Source organism: Panicum virgatum, chromosome 3N, assembly GCF_016808335.1.
Source record: "Panicum virgatum strain AP13 chromosome 3N, P.virgatum_v5, whole genome shotgun sequence".
Classification (NCBI taxonomy): domain Eukaryota; kingdom Viridiplantae; phylum Streptophyta; class Magnoliopsida; order Poales; family Poaceae; genus Panicum; species Panicum virgatum.
The window spans coordinates 34,527,768-34,547,519 of NC_053147.1; the positions used below are offsets into that span (position 1 = coordinate 34,527,768).

General features: G+C 42.8%; 1 protein-coding gene and 1 long non-coding RNA gene across 2 annotated transcripts; one reads left to right on the forward strand and one right to left on the reverse strand.

The window, feature by feature from the left end:
* Positions 1–2,715: 2,715 nt before the first annotated feature.
* LOC120665808 (protein LIGHT-DEPENDENT SHORT HYPOCOTYLS 5-like) lies at positions 2,716–4,099 on the forward strand. Its single transcript, XM_039945487.1, has one exon. It carries the CDS (start codon positions 2,911–2,913, stop codon positions 3,820–3,822), a length of 912 nt encoding a protein of 303 aa, XP_039801421.1. The 5' UTR covers positions 2,716–2,910; the 3' UTR covers positions 3,823–4,099.
* Positions 4,100–18,811: 14,712 nt separating this feature from the next.
* LOC120668127 lies at positions 18,812–19,525 on the reverse strand. The gene is made up of 2 exons (XR_005672246.1): positions 19,358–19,525; positions 18,812–19,213 (listed from the first exon to the last, which is right to left on the reverse strand). It is a non-coding gene; the product is annotated as an uncharacterized LOC120668127 (long non-coding RNA).
* Between the last annotated feature and the right edge of the window lie 227 nt (positions 19,526–19,752).

Sequence of the window (19,752 nt, forward strand, 5' to 3'; positions counted from 1 at the left end):
TTGTTTTTCTTTGTTGTTTTCGATGTAGAGTTTTGAAACTTGGAACATGATTTTGGACTCATCACTGGGGCTGTGGAAGAGTGATGTGGCAGGGCTGGGTCAGGTCAGGTAGGACATCGTGGAATATCATGTCAGCTTCTCAAAATAGTATGCTTGCCAACAGTTAGCTGATTTGATTTATGACATCAATAATGTTTCATACATACATACGCAAAATACCCAAATTCTTAATGTTTAGACGTGATATTGCGACATTATTCGTAGGTTATTGTGATACGAGCATGCATAAACCGGTATAGGCCCAAACATGATCTGTTCTCGAACTTAAACAGAATGCAAATTGATGCCAAAATATTGAGCCCTTCTTACTGTTTCCATTATTGGGGTCCCTGCAAATGTTTACTTTCTTTTAGAGGCACATTGCAAGATATAATTGAATCGCCTAGTTTTTTCGTAGGGCTTTGCAGATTATTATACATCTGATCTGACAAACATATTCTTGGCAAAAAAACGTTTTTAGCATATTCTCTTGAAAAGGATAAAGGTTATGTAGCAAGTTGTTGTCTGTAGACATAAATTGCATTACAAAAACATGCAAGTAAGAAAAGATATATGATGCATTACTTCTATGAGGGAAAATTCCATGTGTGCATCATCAATATAAGCAAGATGTGGAATGAAGGAACATTTGTCTCCTAAGTAGAAAGTAATATGAATATGATCAGATATATGTCGCTGCAGTGTCCATATATTTTCATATTTGCTCATAGCTAGTAGAAAGACCAAAGAATTTTTCTTTTTGTAAATATATCTGATCTTTGACATCATTACTTTAAACGATGTAGAATAATGAGCTAAATTATTTACTTTGTGTAGAGCCAAGGACATTCCTTTACTGTATGAGTGGTTTCCTGCTAGCTAACTGGTTGGTAGAATTAGGAGACCAAGTTCTCTTTTCTTTCTACCCAAAATGCAAAAGGGAGGAAAGGGAAAAGTCTGGTTTGCACCCTCCAACTATCGCAAAAGTCTAATTTTCAACCTTCAACTACGAAACCGGACAATATAGGCCATCCAACTGTCAAAACCGGACAAATTTGGCCCCTGAGGTGGTTTTCCATTTTGTGAGAATTAAAAATATTCAATTTTACACTAAAAAATTTATAAGTAATTTATTTTAAGTCAAAAAATTATGAAATGGGTATAAAAAAATTTCTAAAAATGTAACCTATCTATTGTCACATGACTTGTGAGCTATTGAGATCTAATTTTTTTATGTTTATAATATTTGTCTACTTGCATTTATGCCTATTATTTTTAATAACTAAGATTCAAATGGAGCAATAATAGATTGGTTACATTTTTAGAAAAAATTTGGTACTAGTTTCATATTTTTCTGATTTAAAGTAAATTAGTTTTTATTTTTTTAAATCTAATTAGATTTATTTAATTTTTTTAGAAAATGCAAAACCACCTTCAAAACCATCCCAAAGGCCAAATTTGCCTGGTTTTGACAGTTGAATGGCCTATGTTGTCCGGTTTCGTAGTTGAAGGTTGAAAACCAGACTTTTGCGATAGTTTGAGGGTAAAAATTAGACTTTTCCCTTATTTTTAATATATACTAGTAATGTATAATCATAATATATTTAAAAAATAGGGTTGCTTTTGAAATTTTTTGTATATATCTATTAGAAGTATCTTAGAATTAGTATATGAAGATACCCAAAGTGATAAATAAATATGTGGACATACCCATGATGGCATATTGATGATGAGAGTACCTACACACGAGTTTCTTCTATACTCGCGTGTAGCTACTCCCCATCATCAGTATAACATCGTATGTATGTCCACGTACTAATTTATCACTTTTAGTATGTTCATATACTAATTCTAAGATACTTCAAATATATATATATATATGGAAAATTTCAAAAGTATCCCTACTTTTTAAATATATTATGATTATACTTTGGTATTAGTATATAAAAATAAATATGTCTATATACTCTATGTATGGTCACATACCCAATGTATATACCATCATAGATATTCTAGTACGAACACATACTCCACGTACATACTCTTCGTTGGATCAGAGACGTACTATATCATAAGATACACACATGGGAGTAACTACAAGTGTGTATAGAAAGAATTTATATATATATATATTGAAAAAGTACATCACAGGCAAGACCTAAAACCGATGTTTTAAATCGCCGGCTAAGATGTTTAGCGGCAGCCCTTCCTAACAGCTATAGCCATCTATAGCGGAAGCTATAACCGGCGATTTAAAACTTTGCCTGAAACATACGCAGTGGTTGGTACCCCTTTGTTTTTATTTACATATCATATTACGTTTGTTTTAAGTCAAATTTTACTAATTTGTACCAAACTTATAGAAAGAAATAGTAATATTTATAATACCAAATTTATTTCATTGAATCCACCATAAAGTATATATTGATAGTGCATATGTTGGATTGTATAGTTACTGCTATATTTTTCTCTAAAATTTTGTCAAAATTAGCTAAAATTGACCTAAGATAAATCGAACACGACATGTAAATAAAACCGAAGGAAGTAGCACTTGGTATATTAGTACGTACTACAGCAGTAAATACAAGAAAAGCCGTCAATGAAAAGAAACAGAAATGATTACAATTAAGCAGTCGACAGCGTGTAGTGGAGACGCTATTAACCCAACCAGCGACAAAAGCCGCAAAGGATGCCACACTCCCAACCAGCCGCTTCTTTCTCCCTTTCTTCTACCTCCCTCCCTCCCATCCTCGATTCTCTCTCTGCCTAGCAAGCCTCTTTCTCCCCCCCCGGCTCCTACCTAAACAAACCAGAGGGCAGGCAGAGAGAGAGAGAGAGAGGAGAGAGAGACGCGGAGCAGTCGAGCTAGCCATGGAGCCTGGCCCCGACGCGCCAAGCGGCGGGGGAACAACGAGCGCGCCGGCGGAGGCCGGGCCGTCGTCGACGTCGTCCTCTGCCGCCTCCAAGGCCGCGTCGTCGAGCCGGCAGGCAGAGCAGGAAGCGCCACAGAAAGAGGGAGCGCAGAGGCAACAGCCGGCAGGAGGAGGGGCAGTGGCTCCGCAGGAAGCGCCGCCCCAGCCGCAGCCACTGGCGCAGCAGCCGCCGCCGCCGCCGCCCGCGGGTCTCAGCCGGTACGAGTCGCAGAAGCGGCGCGACTGGAACACGTTCCTGCAGTACCTGCGCAACCACAAGCCGCCGCTGACGCTGGCGCGCTGCAGCGGCGCGCACGTCATCGAGTTCCTCCGCTACCTGGACCAGTTCGGCAAGACCAAGGTCCACGCCGAGGGCTGCGCCTACTTCGGCCAGCCCAACCCGCCGGCGCCCTGCGCGTGCCCGCTGCGCCAGGCCTGGGGCAGCCTCGACGCGCTCATCGGCCGCCTCCGCGCCGCGTACGAGGAGTCCGGCGGCCGCCCCGAGTCCAACCCCTTCGCCGCCCGCGCCGTGCGCATCTACCTCCGCGAGGTGCGGGAGGCGCAGGCCAAGGCGCGCGGCATCCCCTACGAGAAGAAGAAGCGCAAGCGCGGGAGCGCCGCCGCCGCCCCTCCCGTCGCGCCGCCCCTTGTTGTGACCGCAGAGGGCGCAGGGTCGTCAGGAGCCGCCGGCGAGGAGGAGGAGGAGGAGGAGGACGAACCGTCGCCGCCCGGTGAACCACAACAGACGACACCGCCATCCTCGGCGCCGCCTCCTCCTACAAGTGCTTCCAGTGCTAGTGCAACTAGTACCGGCGCTGCTGCGACGACGGCGACAAGAAAGGAGGCACAAGGATCCGCGCCGAGTTCGTGATAAGTGTAGATCATCTACATACCCGGCCCTTTTGATTCCAATCCATCACCTCGATCCCAATTCTAATCAATATATCCCACCTCCATCTTAAAATTTTTAGTTGCTTATTACTGTTATTATGTTATTGGTTGTTGGTATAAGAGAGGTCTAAGGGAATTTGTAGGATCATGTTAGGAGCTAGTAAATATATAAGAAAACATCCATATCAGTGAAGAAAATTTAATTTGCAGGATCGGACGTAGAGAAACATAACCTTCTCTCTACTTTATATCCCAGATATGATGTCTTTATTTCATCATATATATATATATATATATATATATATATATATATATATATATATATATATTCAGGATGCATGCTCAAGCTTTTACTGTTTGCTCATTTAATTTGAGTGGCATGGGGTCACATTGATTTGGATTTCTAGCTAGTATAATGTGTGTTCCTGCTTATATTAACAACTAACAATCATGATTGTGTCGTTAGTGCAGCCTGTGGTGACTCTTATCCATTATTTTATTCCCTTAGTTTTCCCTCCATTTTCTAGGTCCCATTCAGATTCACATTTCAGTCGTCTCAGATGGCACTATCGTTGGAGCGGAGAACAAAGGGTCCACACCACACACACACACACATAATATTTGAAAAGTAGTTGTTGAACCTACGGTATTATAGAGATAATTTTATACAACATTAGTTGCGATGTCCCGCTTGCAAAAGGAAAAGATTGAAGGGGTTTTCGTGTTGACTTCACAGAGAATGATCAGCGCCCTTTAACTAGCATACATTTTTAATTTATTTCTTTAACAATTTCGCCATGGCTTTGTGCACATATATGTAAAAAGAAAAAAAAAGATGTAAGCATACACCAAAAGTTGCACATCACATGTCGGTATCGATACGATATATCTGAATTAAATCTGCATACATAACATAAGCTTCTCGAATCCATATAATTGCTTCTCCTGTCATCTTACTTCTTTTCCAAGTGCAATGTTGTCTCTCTCTTCGCTTTCTCTTTCGGTTTCGTTCCATTTTTGTTTTCTGGTCATCTCATCGTCATCTTTTTTGTTCTGGTTGCCAGCACGATGATATGTCATGTTGTCTTCATCAATTATCTACCAGTATTTGGAGTTTTCATCATAATGACTCGCCAACGGTACTGTGTACCCGCAAAAAACAACAGTACCTTGTCATAAGAGTTTTGTTTTTTGTAATAAAGAGGCTTTACTTTGAGATTTTTCCTAGTACATGGTGAGGCTGATTTTCTATGAATGTCTGTCGTACGTAAAGAAATGCAATTGTCTTTGTGAAGAATTGAATGTAGCTACCTAAATGAGATAGCTGTTTACATAATATCCATTCCTTCACCTTGATGTATCACTTTGAAATTAATAAAATTCCCTTTTACAAAAAAAATATATAATATCCACTTCTTGCAATCAAAAGTATATTTTGGTCATTAATGCATATACATGTGTGATCATGCAGATTGTATCTTTTGCAACCATAATGAGCTGAGAAACAATTCCATTTATAAATTTTTCTAGCAGTCATGGCAGTACAATGGTATGAGTAGGTTCATCGTGAGAGATACTCATTCATCATTTTTTTTATCCTTCACAATTAAACTACATTAGAAATTTGTAGTACGGATTGTGCCTTCTGGACTAAATCAGACACTATTTTGTAACTGGACGTGTTACTTTTTCCCTAAAATATTGGTATTCTTCAAAATTTCTCCAACATCGATATGCTTCCATGCATACTAAGCTGTGGATGCATGCATTTCGATCAGTAATGCACATCAAAAGTGTGCAGTGCTTATTTATTCTATTTGTTCGTTCTGTGAGAATATGGTAGTCGTCCTCTCCAAGATGATCTACACAGCATATATAAGTTTTGTTAACTAATGAAACAATGCTAGCTCTTGGAAGTTCTTAATCATGAATGCATCTCACAGATGTACAAACCATTATTTTTCTTTATTTATTTGTTGACCTCATTCTCTAGAGATATATGTCTAGCTAACCACACTCCTTCCGCGATAGGTTTGTACACACACACACACACACACACACAAACACACACTCCTTCAGTCACTTCAGTCACCTATAGGTTTGTAATCCATGCGTCAACCCTGTTCCGCTAAAGTTACCAAGATAGTTATTAATAAGTTCAATTAACTTGAGTGTTAAAGTGAAAAAAACGGCTTTAGAGACTGAAAGAACATGTTTGAACAAAACTATATACACCCGTTTATTATTTACCGAGCATCCGGTCCACTTGCAAGGGAGCTAGAGATCACATTATATTCTCAGTCACAGTACTGCAAAGTTATCTCGATCAGTAACTTTTTTTCTCTTTCGGTGGGGGATCGGAGATGGGATATTTGCCGACAGTCAGTCAGAATGAAATCTAGTACGAGTACATGCTCCTTGAGCGACGAGCAGCACAGTTTGAAAATTTGTAAATGCTCCTTGTACTGCATGCAGGGCGAGTCAGGGAGGAACAGTACTGTTGACATCTCAAAAGACACCCACAGAATCAGAGTCATCCCTGCGGCAGTACTGCTGCGTGCTCCAGTTCTCCGAGGAAATAGTTGTCCGTACACGTGATGATTCATTGTGTTTGCTTGCTCATCGATGAGAGAGAGAGAGGGAGATGGAGAGCTAGTGTTATAGGAGTACTACAGTACTATACTCCCTTCAAGGATCGAATCCATGGTCTCCTCTCTCCCTCTCTCCTATTGTGGTACGTCTTTTGTTCTGGGTGTTTTGTCGGTCGGACCCGCGTTGCGGCTCTCTTTTATTCCTTTACCCACCTCCCACTCTGCTCTTGTGTCTTGCTTTCGAACTGACGTCACACCGCAGCCCCTTGGCGGCCCCACATCGTCAGCGCGAGGCGAGCTCCGGTGGATCCTCAACTCCAGCTACTACCCTTGGATTGTAGATGATGGAGAGCACTGACGACAGACACTAGTAGGTTTGCATTACGAGATTTCAAGGAAATATAATGGTAAACATATATATACTCCCTCCATTCAGTTATTCAGTTATGATAGCTATATTTCCAGGTAGCATAGTGACTAAGGGCACCAACTATAAATGCCTATCAATCCATTAATTACGTTAACAATCTTCTCTTAATCTATGCAGTTCCTTTTTTTGTGAGACTCCTCATTTCCAGTGAATATTAATCTCAAGGCGCGCATTGTGGGTAGAGTTACTGCAAAGAGGAACCATCCGACTCGCTAAGGAAATGAGTACACGTTCCCAACCCTCCAATCCTTTTTGAACCTTGAGTATATACGTCAACGCCCCCGTCACCCCCGCCCCCCCCCCCCCCCAACCAACTTATTTCAATATATATGACATCCAAAACCATCCGGTATTTTCTTTTGCCTTTTTTCCCCCTTCTTTGCCGTTGTCAAACGAATACCGTCACTCTTGCAAACAAACGCATCATAAGTGAAAGGTAACAGGGACACTTGATTCAGTTTATTAATATCTGTACATAACTCTAAAATAACAAAGTATTTTAAATTGGAGGAAGTAAGTTTCAACAAATAATTTCTTAACTACAATATTTTGAATAGCCTTTGATATATATGGTTTTGTAGCTGAGATTCATTGTAAAAAAATCTAAGTACCAGAGTTTACATCTTTAAGATTTGTTTTCATTTCACCAGAATATGCTTTTATAAATGTGGAAAAAGAAAATATATGATACCATCTAAGCTTATATATGCTTTTCTAGATGGAATAAAGCTCCACTCTTTTCCTCCCTTAGTTTTTTGTCAATCTTTTTTCACTACTTGCGCTATATCCCTGGCCGATCGGATCTACAACATTGATGTCATTTGGTGCCATCAAGTAATTACTAGTTTGCTAAAGCGGTAGAGTTATCAATTAAACAACTACTGTAGTGTTGTAAAGGTAACTGCTTGTGACAGACCCACCGAGTTAAAACGCTTAATTAAACGTAACCGCCATCATTTTAATGCATCAGACGCATTAGCTTAATTAAGTATAACTTGACAGGTTGTTTCCAACCCACAGGCCAATCGAAACACACCAGAAGTCTCGCACGAAGGCAAGCGCAGAAGGTACCAGCATGATAAAATATTACAAAAATAGTAAATAATATTAAGACTTTTACAAAACAGCTTTAAATTTAAAACTTACAAAAGAAAAGATAGCAGTGGAAGAGAATCTAACTTACAGAGCATTTTTACTAGAGAATAAATAAAACAAATTAAATAAGTCAAGAACTACTTAGACGTGAAGACAAGGCGCCACATCGAGCCCACCGATGTGAAGCCTAGTTAGCTCCTATACCTGAAATAGGGTAAACAACAAACCCTGAGCAACTAATACTCAGCAAGACTTACCCGACCAGTGGGTATACTTAGCCCACATACCTAGACATGCAAGTCATTTGGCTAGTGGTTATTTTGCAAAAAAAGTGACTCAAGTAATTCCTTACTTTCATTATTTTAGCCCCAGATTCTATATGAATTAACTGTCATCTAATATTTGCAGGAACCAACTATAGCAAACATGATGGTGCAATCAAAATAATTCAATGTGTTCAACATTATATATATATATATATATATATATATATATATATATATATATATATATATATAACTCACATTCTAACATTTTGCTACGATGCAGCAAAGAGATCAAGGCTCTCATAACCGCGAGACACGGCGAATCGATTCGATTTAACCTTGCAATGTGGACCTAACCAATACGGCACACAAAAGCCCTGTCGGACCCCACGCACCAACCTTTCACCTCCCTGCCTCGAACTACAGAACCGCCCCACCTGCATATAGTCAGCCGAGTCCTACGAGAGACCACCAAAAGTAAACATATGCATCCCGATTCTCCGCGGCCACTCGACTCGCCCTACGGGGTGGGTAGAAGTTCTGTACTTTCGAAACAAGGCAGTACTCGGCTTACCGGTTTCGACTACCTACTACTCCCGGCATGCGGCTAGTATAATTCAATTCCCGATCAGCACTGCCGACAACGACCGGTCCTTAATCGACACAGACGGGACTAAGACACCCATGAACCCTGTCCTGCTGCCATACCTATGCATCATCATCATTTCCCGTCCGGTCTTAAATCTCCATTCATTCCATAGGAAATTCACAACTCAAGTACTGAAATATTAATATACCTTATATCTCGCGAGTAACCAGAAATTACTCGACTTCTAAACATCCTATATCTCGCGAGTGACAAAATATCACTCGTCTTCTATCGGGAACCATTAAGCATAGCACTGCTATCGTCCAATACATACTAGTATAACTTAGGGAAACCTAAGGATCATGCAACTAGGGTTCCAAACAATTCCTGAACCTAATGCACAAGTATTAGAAATATATGTAAGTGTCATAAATTTAAAAATAATAGGACATGCACCGGGGCTTGCCTGAGGGTAACATTAAGTTAGTGTTAATATTATTTTCGTCCTTGGGCCCTTCCGACCTTGGGCCGGGTCTTCGGTTTCTTCAGCGGGTCCTTCCAGCTTCTAGAGATGTCCATCGAACACCGTCTTGTGGTTCGGCTCCAACATCGTGTGCTTCGCGTCCACATGTGTACATGTAGCGTACCTAAATGAGGTGCAATAATACATATGCATGAATATATATGAAATGCCAGTTAATGCACGTGCATATGATACAAATTAGTGCAGCTAAACTTCCCTACTTACAAAAGAACCACACTCAAAATGAACTAGCTGGCGGACTATCCGCTATGCGGCAGCGGACTATCCGTAGCTCAATCTTGTCGACCTACCAGAACTACCAACATTTCTGGGTAAACTTAAAACTATACTGCGGACTATCCGCGATCCGGTAACGGACTGTCCGCAGTACACCTTTGCAAACTCACCAGAATCAACAACGTCTCTGGATAAAATTCAAGCTCTACGGCGGACTGTCCGCTCTCCATTAGTGGACCGTCCGCAGTCCACTCTATCAATCCACCAGAGACAACGACGTCTCTGGACAAATTTCTAATCTTACCGGCGGACCGTCCGGCCCTCCTTGGCGGACCGTCCGCGGTTCATTTACATGAGACCACCAGAAACACAACGCCTCTGGACAAATTCTAACCTGACTTGCGGACTGTCCGGCCCTCCTGGACGGACCGTCCGTGGTTTGCCTTTTCAACATCGCACGACAAGCGGCAACAGACACGGCGGCGGCAGCCATTCACCGGCGCCGGCGGCGCACAACAGAAGGGGAAAAAGGCCGGGAAGCACAAGTAACTAACCACGACTCCATTCTCGCGGTCGGTTCGGGCGGAAGATGACCGGAGAGGCGGATCGACGGTGGAGCAAAGCTTCAAGCGGCTCCAATGGTGACCGGCGGCGATTGGGGCGATTCCGGCCGGGGAGAAGCCGGGCTAGGGATTGGGGAAGGTGGAGGAGGCGCTAGGGAAGATGCTCACGCAAGAAATCGAGGTATGGTGGCCGGAGGAGGGAGATCGAAGGAAGGGGTGACGGTGGAGCGAGCGGACGAGCTCCGCTCGTCTCTGGTCGACGTGAGGAGGAGAAAGGAGGATATGATAGATGGGTCCCACAAAGAGGTAAAATATCTGGTTGTTACCTGGGCGGACCGTCCGCTGCTCTAGCGCGGACCGTCCGAAGTTTCCTGGGTGTTACACTGCTTTAGGTTATTGGTGTTGCAGGCCTGTTTCAAAATGCCCTAGGGAGACCAACCCCGCGTTGCCTAGCACCTTAGGCGTAAAGAAGTTTAATTTAGGACCTTATTTACAATAGCATGAAAAAATATATTAGGGTGAGAAAAAAGGTGAACTATTGTTGTATACTTGACAATATCAAATTATTTATCTTAATATGCCATATTTTCTCTATTTAACACGGTGTCACTTTAGCCACTTGCAAAAACTACAAATGCCTAGGCGTCTTCACTAGGCGCTAGGCGGAGCCTTGCTGGTCGAGCACCTAGCACTTTTCGAAACAATGACATAGGACAACAATGCTTACATTATGTATCCGCCTCTATCTCACACCAATTAAAGGCTGCAGGTTTCGCTAGTGTACTTGTTTTGGTTACAGTACATATTTCACAATTGGATAATACTACCTCCGTATTTTTTTAGAAGGAAAATATATTGATCTTAGCGCATTACACTGGCTCTTTCACAAACAGGACCCCAAAGAAAAGTAAAAATTACAAAGAAGTCCAAAGCTCCTGTTCATCTTCCTCGAAGACTTCAGAGATCCGTTCATCACCGCTGCCGAAGCCGCTTCCCAATCATCGTCGGGCACCAGAGCCAATCTCCACAAGGTGGAGGCCGCAGAGGAGGGCTTACTTCTAGGCGAATCAGCCGAGTACACTGCCTCCCAAATGCATCGGCCAACTCCCGTACCCACGACGCATCCTTCGATTCCACCGCCGGCAACCCGAGTAAAGCTCAGATTTTCACCAAAGATCATCTTCCTCGAGATTAACAGGGTCAACAATATCATCACCTGAAGAAGACGACGATGCGCCGGCCCTCAACTCCTGGACAGGTCTCCCCAGCCTCTCCGTTGACGTCAGAGTAGATCGCCATCGGAGAACGGAAGAGGCTGGGAGAAATTATACCGTTGTGCCGCCGTCGTTTCCGCATCGCCGGCGTCGCCAGGAAAAGCAAGCCGCAGAGGAGCCATACTCCTCCGGCAAAACCTAACTCCACCGCTGAACATCGACGGCGAGCAAACCCTAGACCTAGATGGACTCGACTAAGACCCTACGAAGACAGGCGATCTGTTGAAGAGACGGACCCCCGCTCCTCGTCACCACCGGCAGCGAGGCCGGAGGCGAGGGAACGGGGGCCGCAAACAGTGGCGGCGGCGTCGGCGCCCCTCGGCTCCTTTCTTTCGCTACCTCTGTATCTTTTTAGATGTCGTTTCAAACCAAATAAGTGTACTAAAATAAACTAAAATTTTATGTCCTAACAACATCTAAAAAAATATGGAGGGAGTATTATATAGTCAAACTTGTAAAACTTTAACTATTGATAATCCTTTTTTACATGTAACCGTAAATACTAGAATTCCATTTTTTGTGAGAAAAAATTGTAAAACCTAGAATTTCATTCTTTGTGGAACAAAGGAAGTACGACGTAGCCATAGCAACACGCAGGAGACATGCCCACGGGTGACGTCATATTCACTTTCCTAATGGTGCACATGCGCCGTGGAGAAAAAAAGGTTCCCAATAATAGTAAACTTAATTTTATATCAAGTAAATTATACTAGTTCGCTTCTATGCAATGGAAAGTGTACTACGATGAATTTTATCTTAATTAGCTTCGCCCCTAGACTAGTTGGATATATACATCGCAGATCATCAAATCCGCGCAGCAATGAAACACGTATTGTATCCTATAAAGATGGAAGTGGATTGTATTCGCATGGAATCGGATTCTGATAGCATCTTTTACCATATTTTAAATCAGATAACGATACAAATTCGGATATGTCGGACACGACGGATACCTTAGACATATAAGATAACGTTTAGCTATTTTCTTTATTGGTATTTTAAATCCAAAATTGTTATAAGCATAACAATATAACAAAGATAGCTAGTTAAACATAGTTTATTTATCTATAAATATTTAATAAATAAATACATAAAAATATAATTAGAAGTGAAATAATTTCAATAAATATATAAATATGTTTATTAATATAAATAAAAAAGTATAAAAGTAATTTTAAGATAAAATAAGAATATTTAAAGTATATTTAATCTTCTTATATCTTTGTTATAAAAATTAATAGTATGGGTTATGGGAAATGAATATAACTTTTTTAATAGTTTTGGAACAAACAAAATACGATAGTATTGGATATTATTGAATACGGATGTGAATTCGGATAGAGAAAATCAATAAAATTTGAATACAAATACATATATCCATATCGATATTTAAGCGGATACAAATGTATGATATTTTGGATATCCACATTCACATTTCCATCTACAGTATCTTGCTTTTTCCTCTTTTGAGGGCAGGCAGCTATAAGGTACAGTATCCTTCTTTCGCTGCACGTGTGTGCCCTGCCGACATCTTCTCACTTAAGCGCTTTTGGGAAGCCGCAAACTTACTTGATACGAGAGCACTAGGCCGGGGTGCTTCCGCTCATTTTCTTTTTGTGAGCTGGGGATGCCCCTAGTAGATGTGTACAAGTCAGCTAAACGTGCCATTGATAGATGAAAACTGCAGACGCAAATAAAATGGGTGGCTGTCGCCCATCCAGTTGGCGACAGTATCTAAATGTAAAAAAAAAATATTAGGTCCTGGCGCTCAGGGCGTATTAAATAGTGAACTTGTAAAATTGATATAAAATCGGAGAAAAATCAGAAAAATACAAAATCAACTGTTTTGGATTCTATGAAAAAGATATACAACTTTTGTTACATAAAGTTTTTCATTTGATCAATGTATCTTACTCTATTTTAAATACCAGTTTAATGCACTTTTATTTAAATCTCAAGATCCATCCTTTAGATGCATGTCATCTTTGGCTAGAGTGTTGCATATGGTGAGTATAGGCTTGTACAAAATTGGTAGGCCCAGAAAACATTTCTAGAATAAGTTTTTAAATTAGATCTTGCAATATGTCTAGATTAAATGGGTTATTTATCCATAATGCTATACTGAGTATTAGAAGCCATCATTTTTACAATACCATTATTTTATTTCCTAAGAGCTATAAAAAAGTTTGGTAAATTTTAGATAAGCACAACTAACCAAATGAATTATTTCAGATTTTTCTAGGTACAAGAACTATTTTTCTTGATTTAGATACAATGATCAAATGAAAAACTTTATGTAACAAAAGTTGTAGATCTTATTTCATAGAATCCAGAACAGTTAAAATGTTAAGATTGTATTTTTCCGATTTTTTTACGATTTTATATCAATTTTATAAGTTCACTGTTTAATGCGTTCTGGGCACCAGGATCTAAATGTAAAATATTTTTTACATTTAGGTCCTGTCGCCAACTGGTTGGGCGACAGCCACCTGTCGCCCATTAGAGGGCGATAGGGACCCATTTTTGAAAATTTTCCTATTCGGCATATATTTTTGAAAAAAAAGGCGTCACCCGCTGGTCTGCTACCTACGGACTCGGCCCAAAAGGCCTGCTTGACATCGGGGCCCCACAAAGAATCAGTCCTATATATCTTCCATTGTTTAAAATCCGTGCAACACTGTATGAACAGTAAGTATTACATCTAAATGGCACATCACGTGGGCAGTGGCACTACCTGAAAATGGAGCATTTGTATGCGGTTAATACCGGTCGCATTTTGGTTCGGTACTAATGCCTCAATTTAAGTCTGCGGAGGTTAGTACTGTTCGCATTTTGGTTCGGTACTAACGCCTCAATTTAGAGTGTGTTTGGTTGAGCTGTGGCTTTTGAAAAAACTGCTGTGAGCTGTGACCTGTGGAAAAAAACAGTTGTAGGAACAGCAGAAGACTGTTTGGTTGAATTGGTTGTGGGTTTGAAAATCTGCTTTGCGGACCCCACATGTCATACACAACACTCCTACTCAACTCTCTCCCCCTCTCTCACTGACCAGTGGACCCCACTAGTCAGCTGGTTCTTCCTGCACGAACCACTTCACTCGACCGTGGAGGCTTACGCTGGCACCGGACCTCACCCGCAGCGGCGCCTGCTCGCCCAAGGCGTCCGCCGGATCTGGACCTCACCGTGGGGGCTGCCTGAGCTCGCGCCGCTCGAGGAAGAAGCGATGGCGGGGCAAACCTCATGGTGAGGCAACGGCGGTGGGGGGACCTCACTGCGAGGCGACGACGGCGGGGCGAGCTTCGGCAGGGCGACCTCCTGCTGGGGCGACGGAATCGGAGCTCTCCTGGCGGCGGGCAACGGCGGCAAGGCGAGCTCCCGGCGACAGGGCAACCTCATGGCGAGGCAATGGCGGCGGGGCAACCTCGCGGCGAGGCAACAGCGGCGGGGCGAGATCGCGATGGGCGACGGCGGCGGGGCGAGCTCCGACGGGGCGACCTCCTGGCTGGGCGACGGCAGCGGGGCGAGCTCCTAGGGGCGGGTCACGGCGGCAACACGAGCTCCTGGCGGCAGGGCGACCTCCTAGCGGCCGGCGATGGCGACAGAGAGAGATCGCGGCGTGGCTAGGCGAGAGGGAGAAGAGCGACGAGAAAAATAGAATGCGAGCCGGTATCTCATAACATGTGGCAGATGGGTAATTTTTTGACCCAAAAGCCAGTGAAAGTGGGGGGGGGGGTACTTTTGATTTGTAGATGAAAGTTGCTTTTGGGCAAAACCACCTCTAGCTTTTGAGCCTTTGGTTGAACTTTGGCATTTGGAGGCAAAAGCCACAGTCAAAAGCCCAACCAAAGGCACCCTTAGTACCGGGTGGTGCGCACAATGCCCCTCAGAGCCATTTTAGTATTGTCTATAGCCTCCAGCCGGCACTAAAGCGCGCCACCTACTCCAACGGGCAACGGCTAGCGGAAATTTAGTACCGGCTCCCGATGTCACCGGCAGCACAAAGGAACCCCAGCATGGGTCCGTAGTCACCGGCCGCACAAAGGGACCCTAGCATGTGTCCACAGTCACCGCCGCACAAAGGGACCCTAGCATGGAACTGCCGTCACCGGATGCACCAAGGGACCCTAGCATTAGTCTGTCACCTCCTAAGGTGAGGAAAAAAGCAACAACTTGGGTCCCACCACCGCCACCTCCTAGGTTGAAGAAGAACCCACTTAAGAACAAAGAGAAGATTCCACCTAAGAAGTTAGCACATGAGATGACTGACGAGCAATTGCAAGCAAGTGTGAGAAAGTAGATTATAGATCACTTTGAGCCAAGAAAGCCTAAGCCGAAGCAACCAGTGGATCTAGCCAGGAAGAAGTTCTTTCTAGGAATCATGTGCCAACCAAGGGAGAAAGAAACTCTGTCGGACTATGACGGCTCAATCACAAAGTCCTATGAAAAGAAGAGTAACCGTGGGTACAACCAAATTCCCAGCTCAGAGAACAACCCAACCAATTGGTACCTGTCGGGTATAAATGTAATGAATACCTAAAGGCAGAGGATTAGAGGAAGGCTAAGTCACTCCGTCAGGCAACTTGATGGCGACATCAACCAGCACCGACCTACGTGGAGGGGCTTCGCCTCGTCCGACCTAAGGAGGAGGACTTCTTCCGCCCGACCTAAGGGAGGAAAAGACCTCGCCCGATCTATCGAATGGGCCCCGCCTCGTCAGGTGGCTGGACGGACGAGGGGTTGCATCCTACCTGTAGAAGGGACCCATCACGACCCGCACTGTGCAAGACTGACAGTAGAATAGGCGGATAGGAGACCGGGCATGCTCTGGCATGGCCTGCACTAACACGATGCACAATGGAGTGCCCCTTTCTGTCACGTCCTACGGCGTTGTAGGGCGTAGGGTAGGGGCCGGGCGTGCTGCATCAAGACCAAGACGTCGCCGCGTATCCCGCTCCGTAGACCACGGGGTCAGATGAACCCCGCCGCGGAGGCGGAGGACGATGACGGCAGGGTCAGGAGGATACACGACGACCAGCACAACGGAGAAGGCGCCACACATACTATCTCTCTCTCTAGCTCTACAATTGTACATTGTTCTCCTCCCTATCGTATAAAGGGAAGAGAACAGGATTTTGTGCCTGGGGAACCGAATCCGAACCCAGGAGAGAGCTCTGGGAGATCAGGCACACAGTTGGTCCCTCTCCGAAGCACACGAGCATGCTCTCTCCGCTGGGAAAGAGGTAGGAAGAACTCCGGGCAGTTCTCGCCGGCACCCGCCCTAACCGTACGAGAGCCATGAACACTCTTCCCTTCCACCGATCTTAGAGACTTGGGATGCCTGTCCCTCTCTCGACCGTTTGTAATCCCCTACTACAAACCAGTGCAGGATACACGAGGAGCATGAACTGGACATAGGGTATTACGCCTCCCAGCGGCATGAACCAGTATAAATCCTTGTGTCTTCCTGCATTACCATCCGCCACTAAATGCGCATCCACGAGAATCACTAGCCGGTGCTAAAAAAACACTGACAGTACCTCCTCTCAAGGTGCTTTCAAAAGAGGATGAAGCTACTGCTGACTTTGTGGTGGAAACCGGCCTCTCAAAAGCTCAACTCCGAAGGGATGAACATATCCTGATCCAACCAGGGGTTGGCAGAAAAGAATTTAAATTGGGGGAACCTCTTATGTGGCCAGAGTTTCTGAAGATGCTACCAACGAGAATGTGTGAGTTGCATGATTGGTACATGAAGAAATTTGCAGATCAAATGGTAATGTTCGCATCTCGAATTCAAAGTGGCTACTTATATCGGGGGATAGAGAGACGTATGGATCCAATTTGTTAGTCTTTGATTTCTATACCATCAAGACACCCTAGACAAGTCTTTCATCAGTGCATTTATTATTTGTGTAAGTGTTTTCTCTCATTCTATACTCTACCTCTACTACGTCAGTGCCTTCTCATCCCCTCTTTTGTTTTGCATCATGCATGATGAAGGTGAAAGAATACCGAAGAAAGAGGATTTATAACATCGGCTTTCATGGACCCGGATATTATAAACGAGCACATGTAATCAAATGGCCGAAATCGAACCGAGAACAATATATTCAGTGCCTTGGATAATCATATTCAGTGCCTTGGATATTCAGCATGCATGTATGTTCATTCTATTGCCGTATAACTTCAAGTGAGTCCTTGGACTCTATTTTCATCCCTTCAATTTGATAATAAGTACATCCAACATTTCATCTATATAAGTGTATCAACAGGTTTCAATGGATCTTGCTTTGATCGATCATGGTCGAGTTATGGTGTTAGACTCTTTGAGGAAACCAACAACAGATTATCAAAATCTTATACACATCCTCCAAAAGGTATGGGCTCGTTTCCGCAGAAAACACATAGGAGTCATAGACAAGCTGTGAGATCTTCATTTTAAACTTGACTTTTCAGTATAAATACATATCACTCATCTACTATCATTTCTTTAAACGCCATGAGTATTTCATAACCTATCTATATATATAGTGTTTGACACAGGCGAAAGGAGCCAACATATGTGGGTACTATGTATGTGAGTCATCCACCCGTTTAGTACCAAAAGGATGACGCAACAAGAATTCGATGTACGTATAGAATTAATAACAATTCCTAGCATTTAGTTCCATACATATATTGATTAAAAATATTGATGTTTGCACATGGTAGATTTGGCAAATGAAAGAGGATCTCATTGAACGATAAGGATCAAGGCAATCCAAGAAGCAATATGTAGATCCCGCTGGATAGGTCATAAATCCCGACGAAGAATTTCATGCAGATCCGGATAAGCGCGTGTCAACTCGATTCAGGCAAGGCCGACGATGAATACTAGTATTATTTGAAGTACTTGTCAGAAAATAACTTTATCCCAAGTGAATTATTATTAGAAGTAATTGTAATATTTAGAGTGTATATAAATATAATATATATACGAATATGAATACACGAACCGCTACAAATATGAATATGAATTAAGTAAAACTAAAAAGGAAAAGGAAATAAACATAGGCAAACAAAAGAGAAAACTAAACTACTGCAAGCAATTTAGTAGTGTTATCAACTATACTAAACTCGTCATTTCATACCAGGCAGCTGGATCGGTACTGAACGTGTACTTAGGGCATGTACAACAGTGTAGACAGCTGCTGTCTATTTAGCACAAACAGACAACTTAAATAGATAGTTTGTACAATAGGCTGTCTGTAAGGTGTTTAATTTATTATTTGACACACAAAATCATGATGATCTAGTGTATACTTGATCTTTATAGTCATTTTGTTGCATACATAAGAGAATGCACAATACATTCAAATAATTCACATGACTATTGTTTATAAAGAAAAAACACTTGACAGTTCACAATTGACTGAATAAAAGTGACATTATATTTCACGCTAGACATCAACAAATATGATCCTTTGACAGAATCATTTCAGAATTATACAGATGAAATAAGCTCCAAGCTATCGAGTTGTCATACTGAAATTCTCCATCAATCAATGATTACAAAGAGGAATGAAACATACCTACTGAAAGCTTAAGTCAACGCAACAACAGCTTGCTAAAAAAGCTCCGACTACCTGTTTGGCTGATTTGTCTTTTTAGCCGAAAATCTCTCTGCACTCTTCTCCTCCATCGCTGCCCCTGGAAGGCACGAAGAACTTCCTCGTCGACAGCACTCCTCGTCTGCAGGGCTGCGGCTCCCCTCCGCCGGACTGCATCATCGCCTTTTTGTCCTGACAAGCAGCTCCCACGAGCATGGCGCTGCATTCATCTGAGGTGAGATTGATTTATAGATGCAGTCGATTTGGGGCAGCAGCTTATCGGCACCAAGGGGGAGCTCGATGGTGGCGAATTTGGAGGTTGCGGGCGGCAGCGAGATCCCGGGCGGAGGAGCTTGAGACATACCTCACCAGATCTCAGGGCAGCAGGACGGCAAGACCCAGGCATAGGAGCTCGAGGGCGGAGGAATTCCGGCAGAGGAGGCCTTGTTTGGTATGGCGCTACAATCTTAGCATTAGAAGATAATCTTTCCCGCATCAAGGACTGAATGGAGTTTATTTGTAAAATTTTTTTAATAATAGGTGTAATTTTTTTTGACGAATCTAATGATGTTAATTAATCGCTGATTTGCTACAGTTATGCTACAGTACTCATCATCTAATCGCGCGGTCAAATGACTCATTAGATTCTTCAGGGTTACTACCGCGGGGATTCTAAAGTTGGTTTTGTAAACTGTCTTTATTTGATATCGTAATTAACAGTCGAACTGTCACTATTTACTAGCACGCTCCAAACTAAAC

Coding starts and splice junctions, on each gene's coding strand:
- LOC120665808 (XM_039945487.1), top strand. CDS start 2,911: ATGGAGCCTGGCCCCGACGCGCCAAGCGGCGGGGGAACAACGAGCGCG.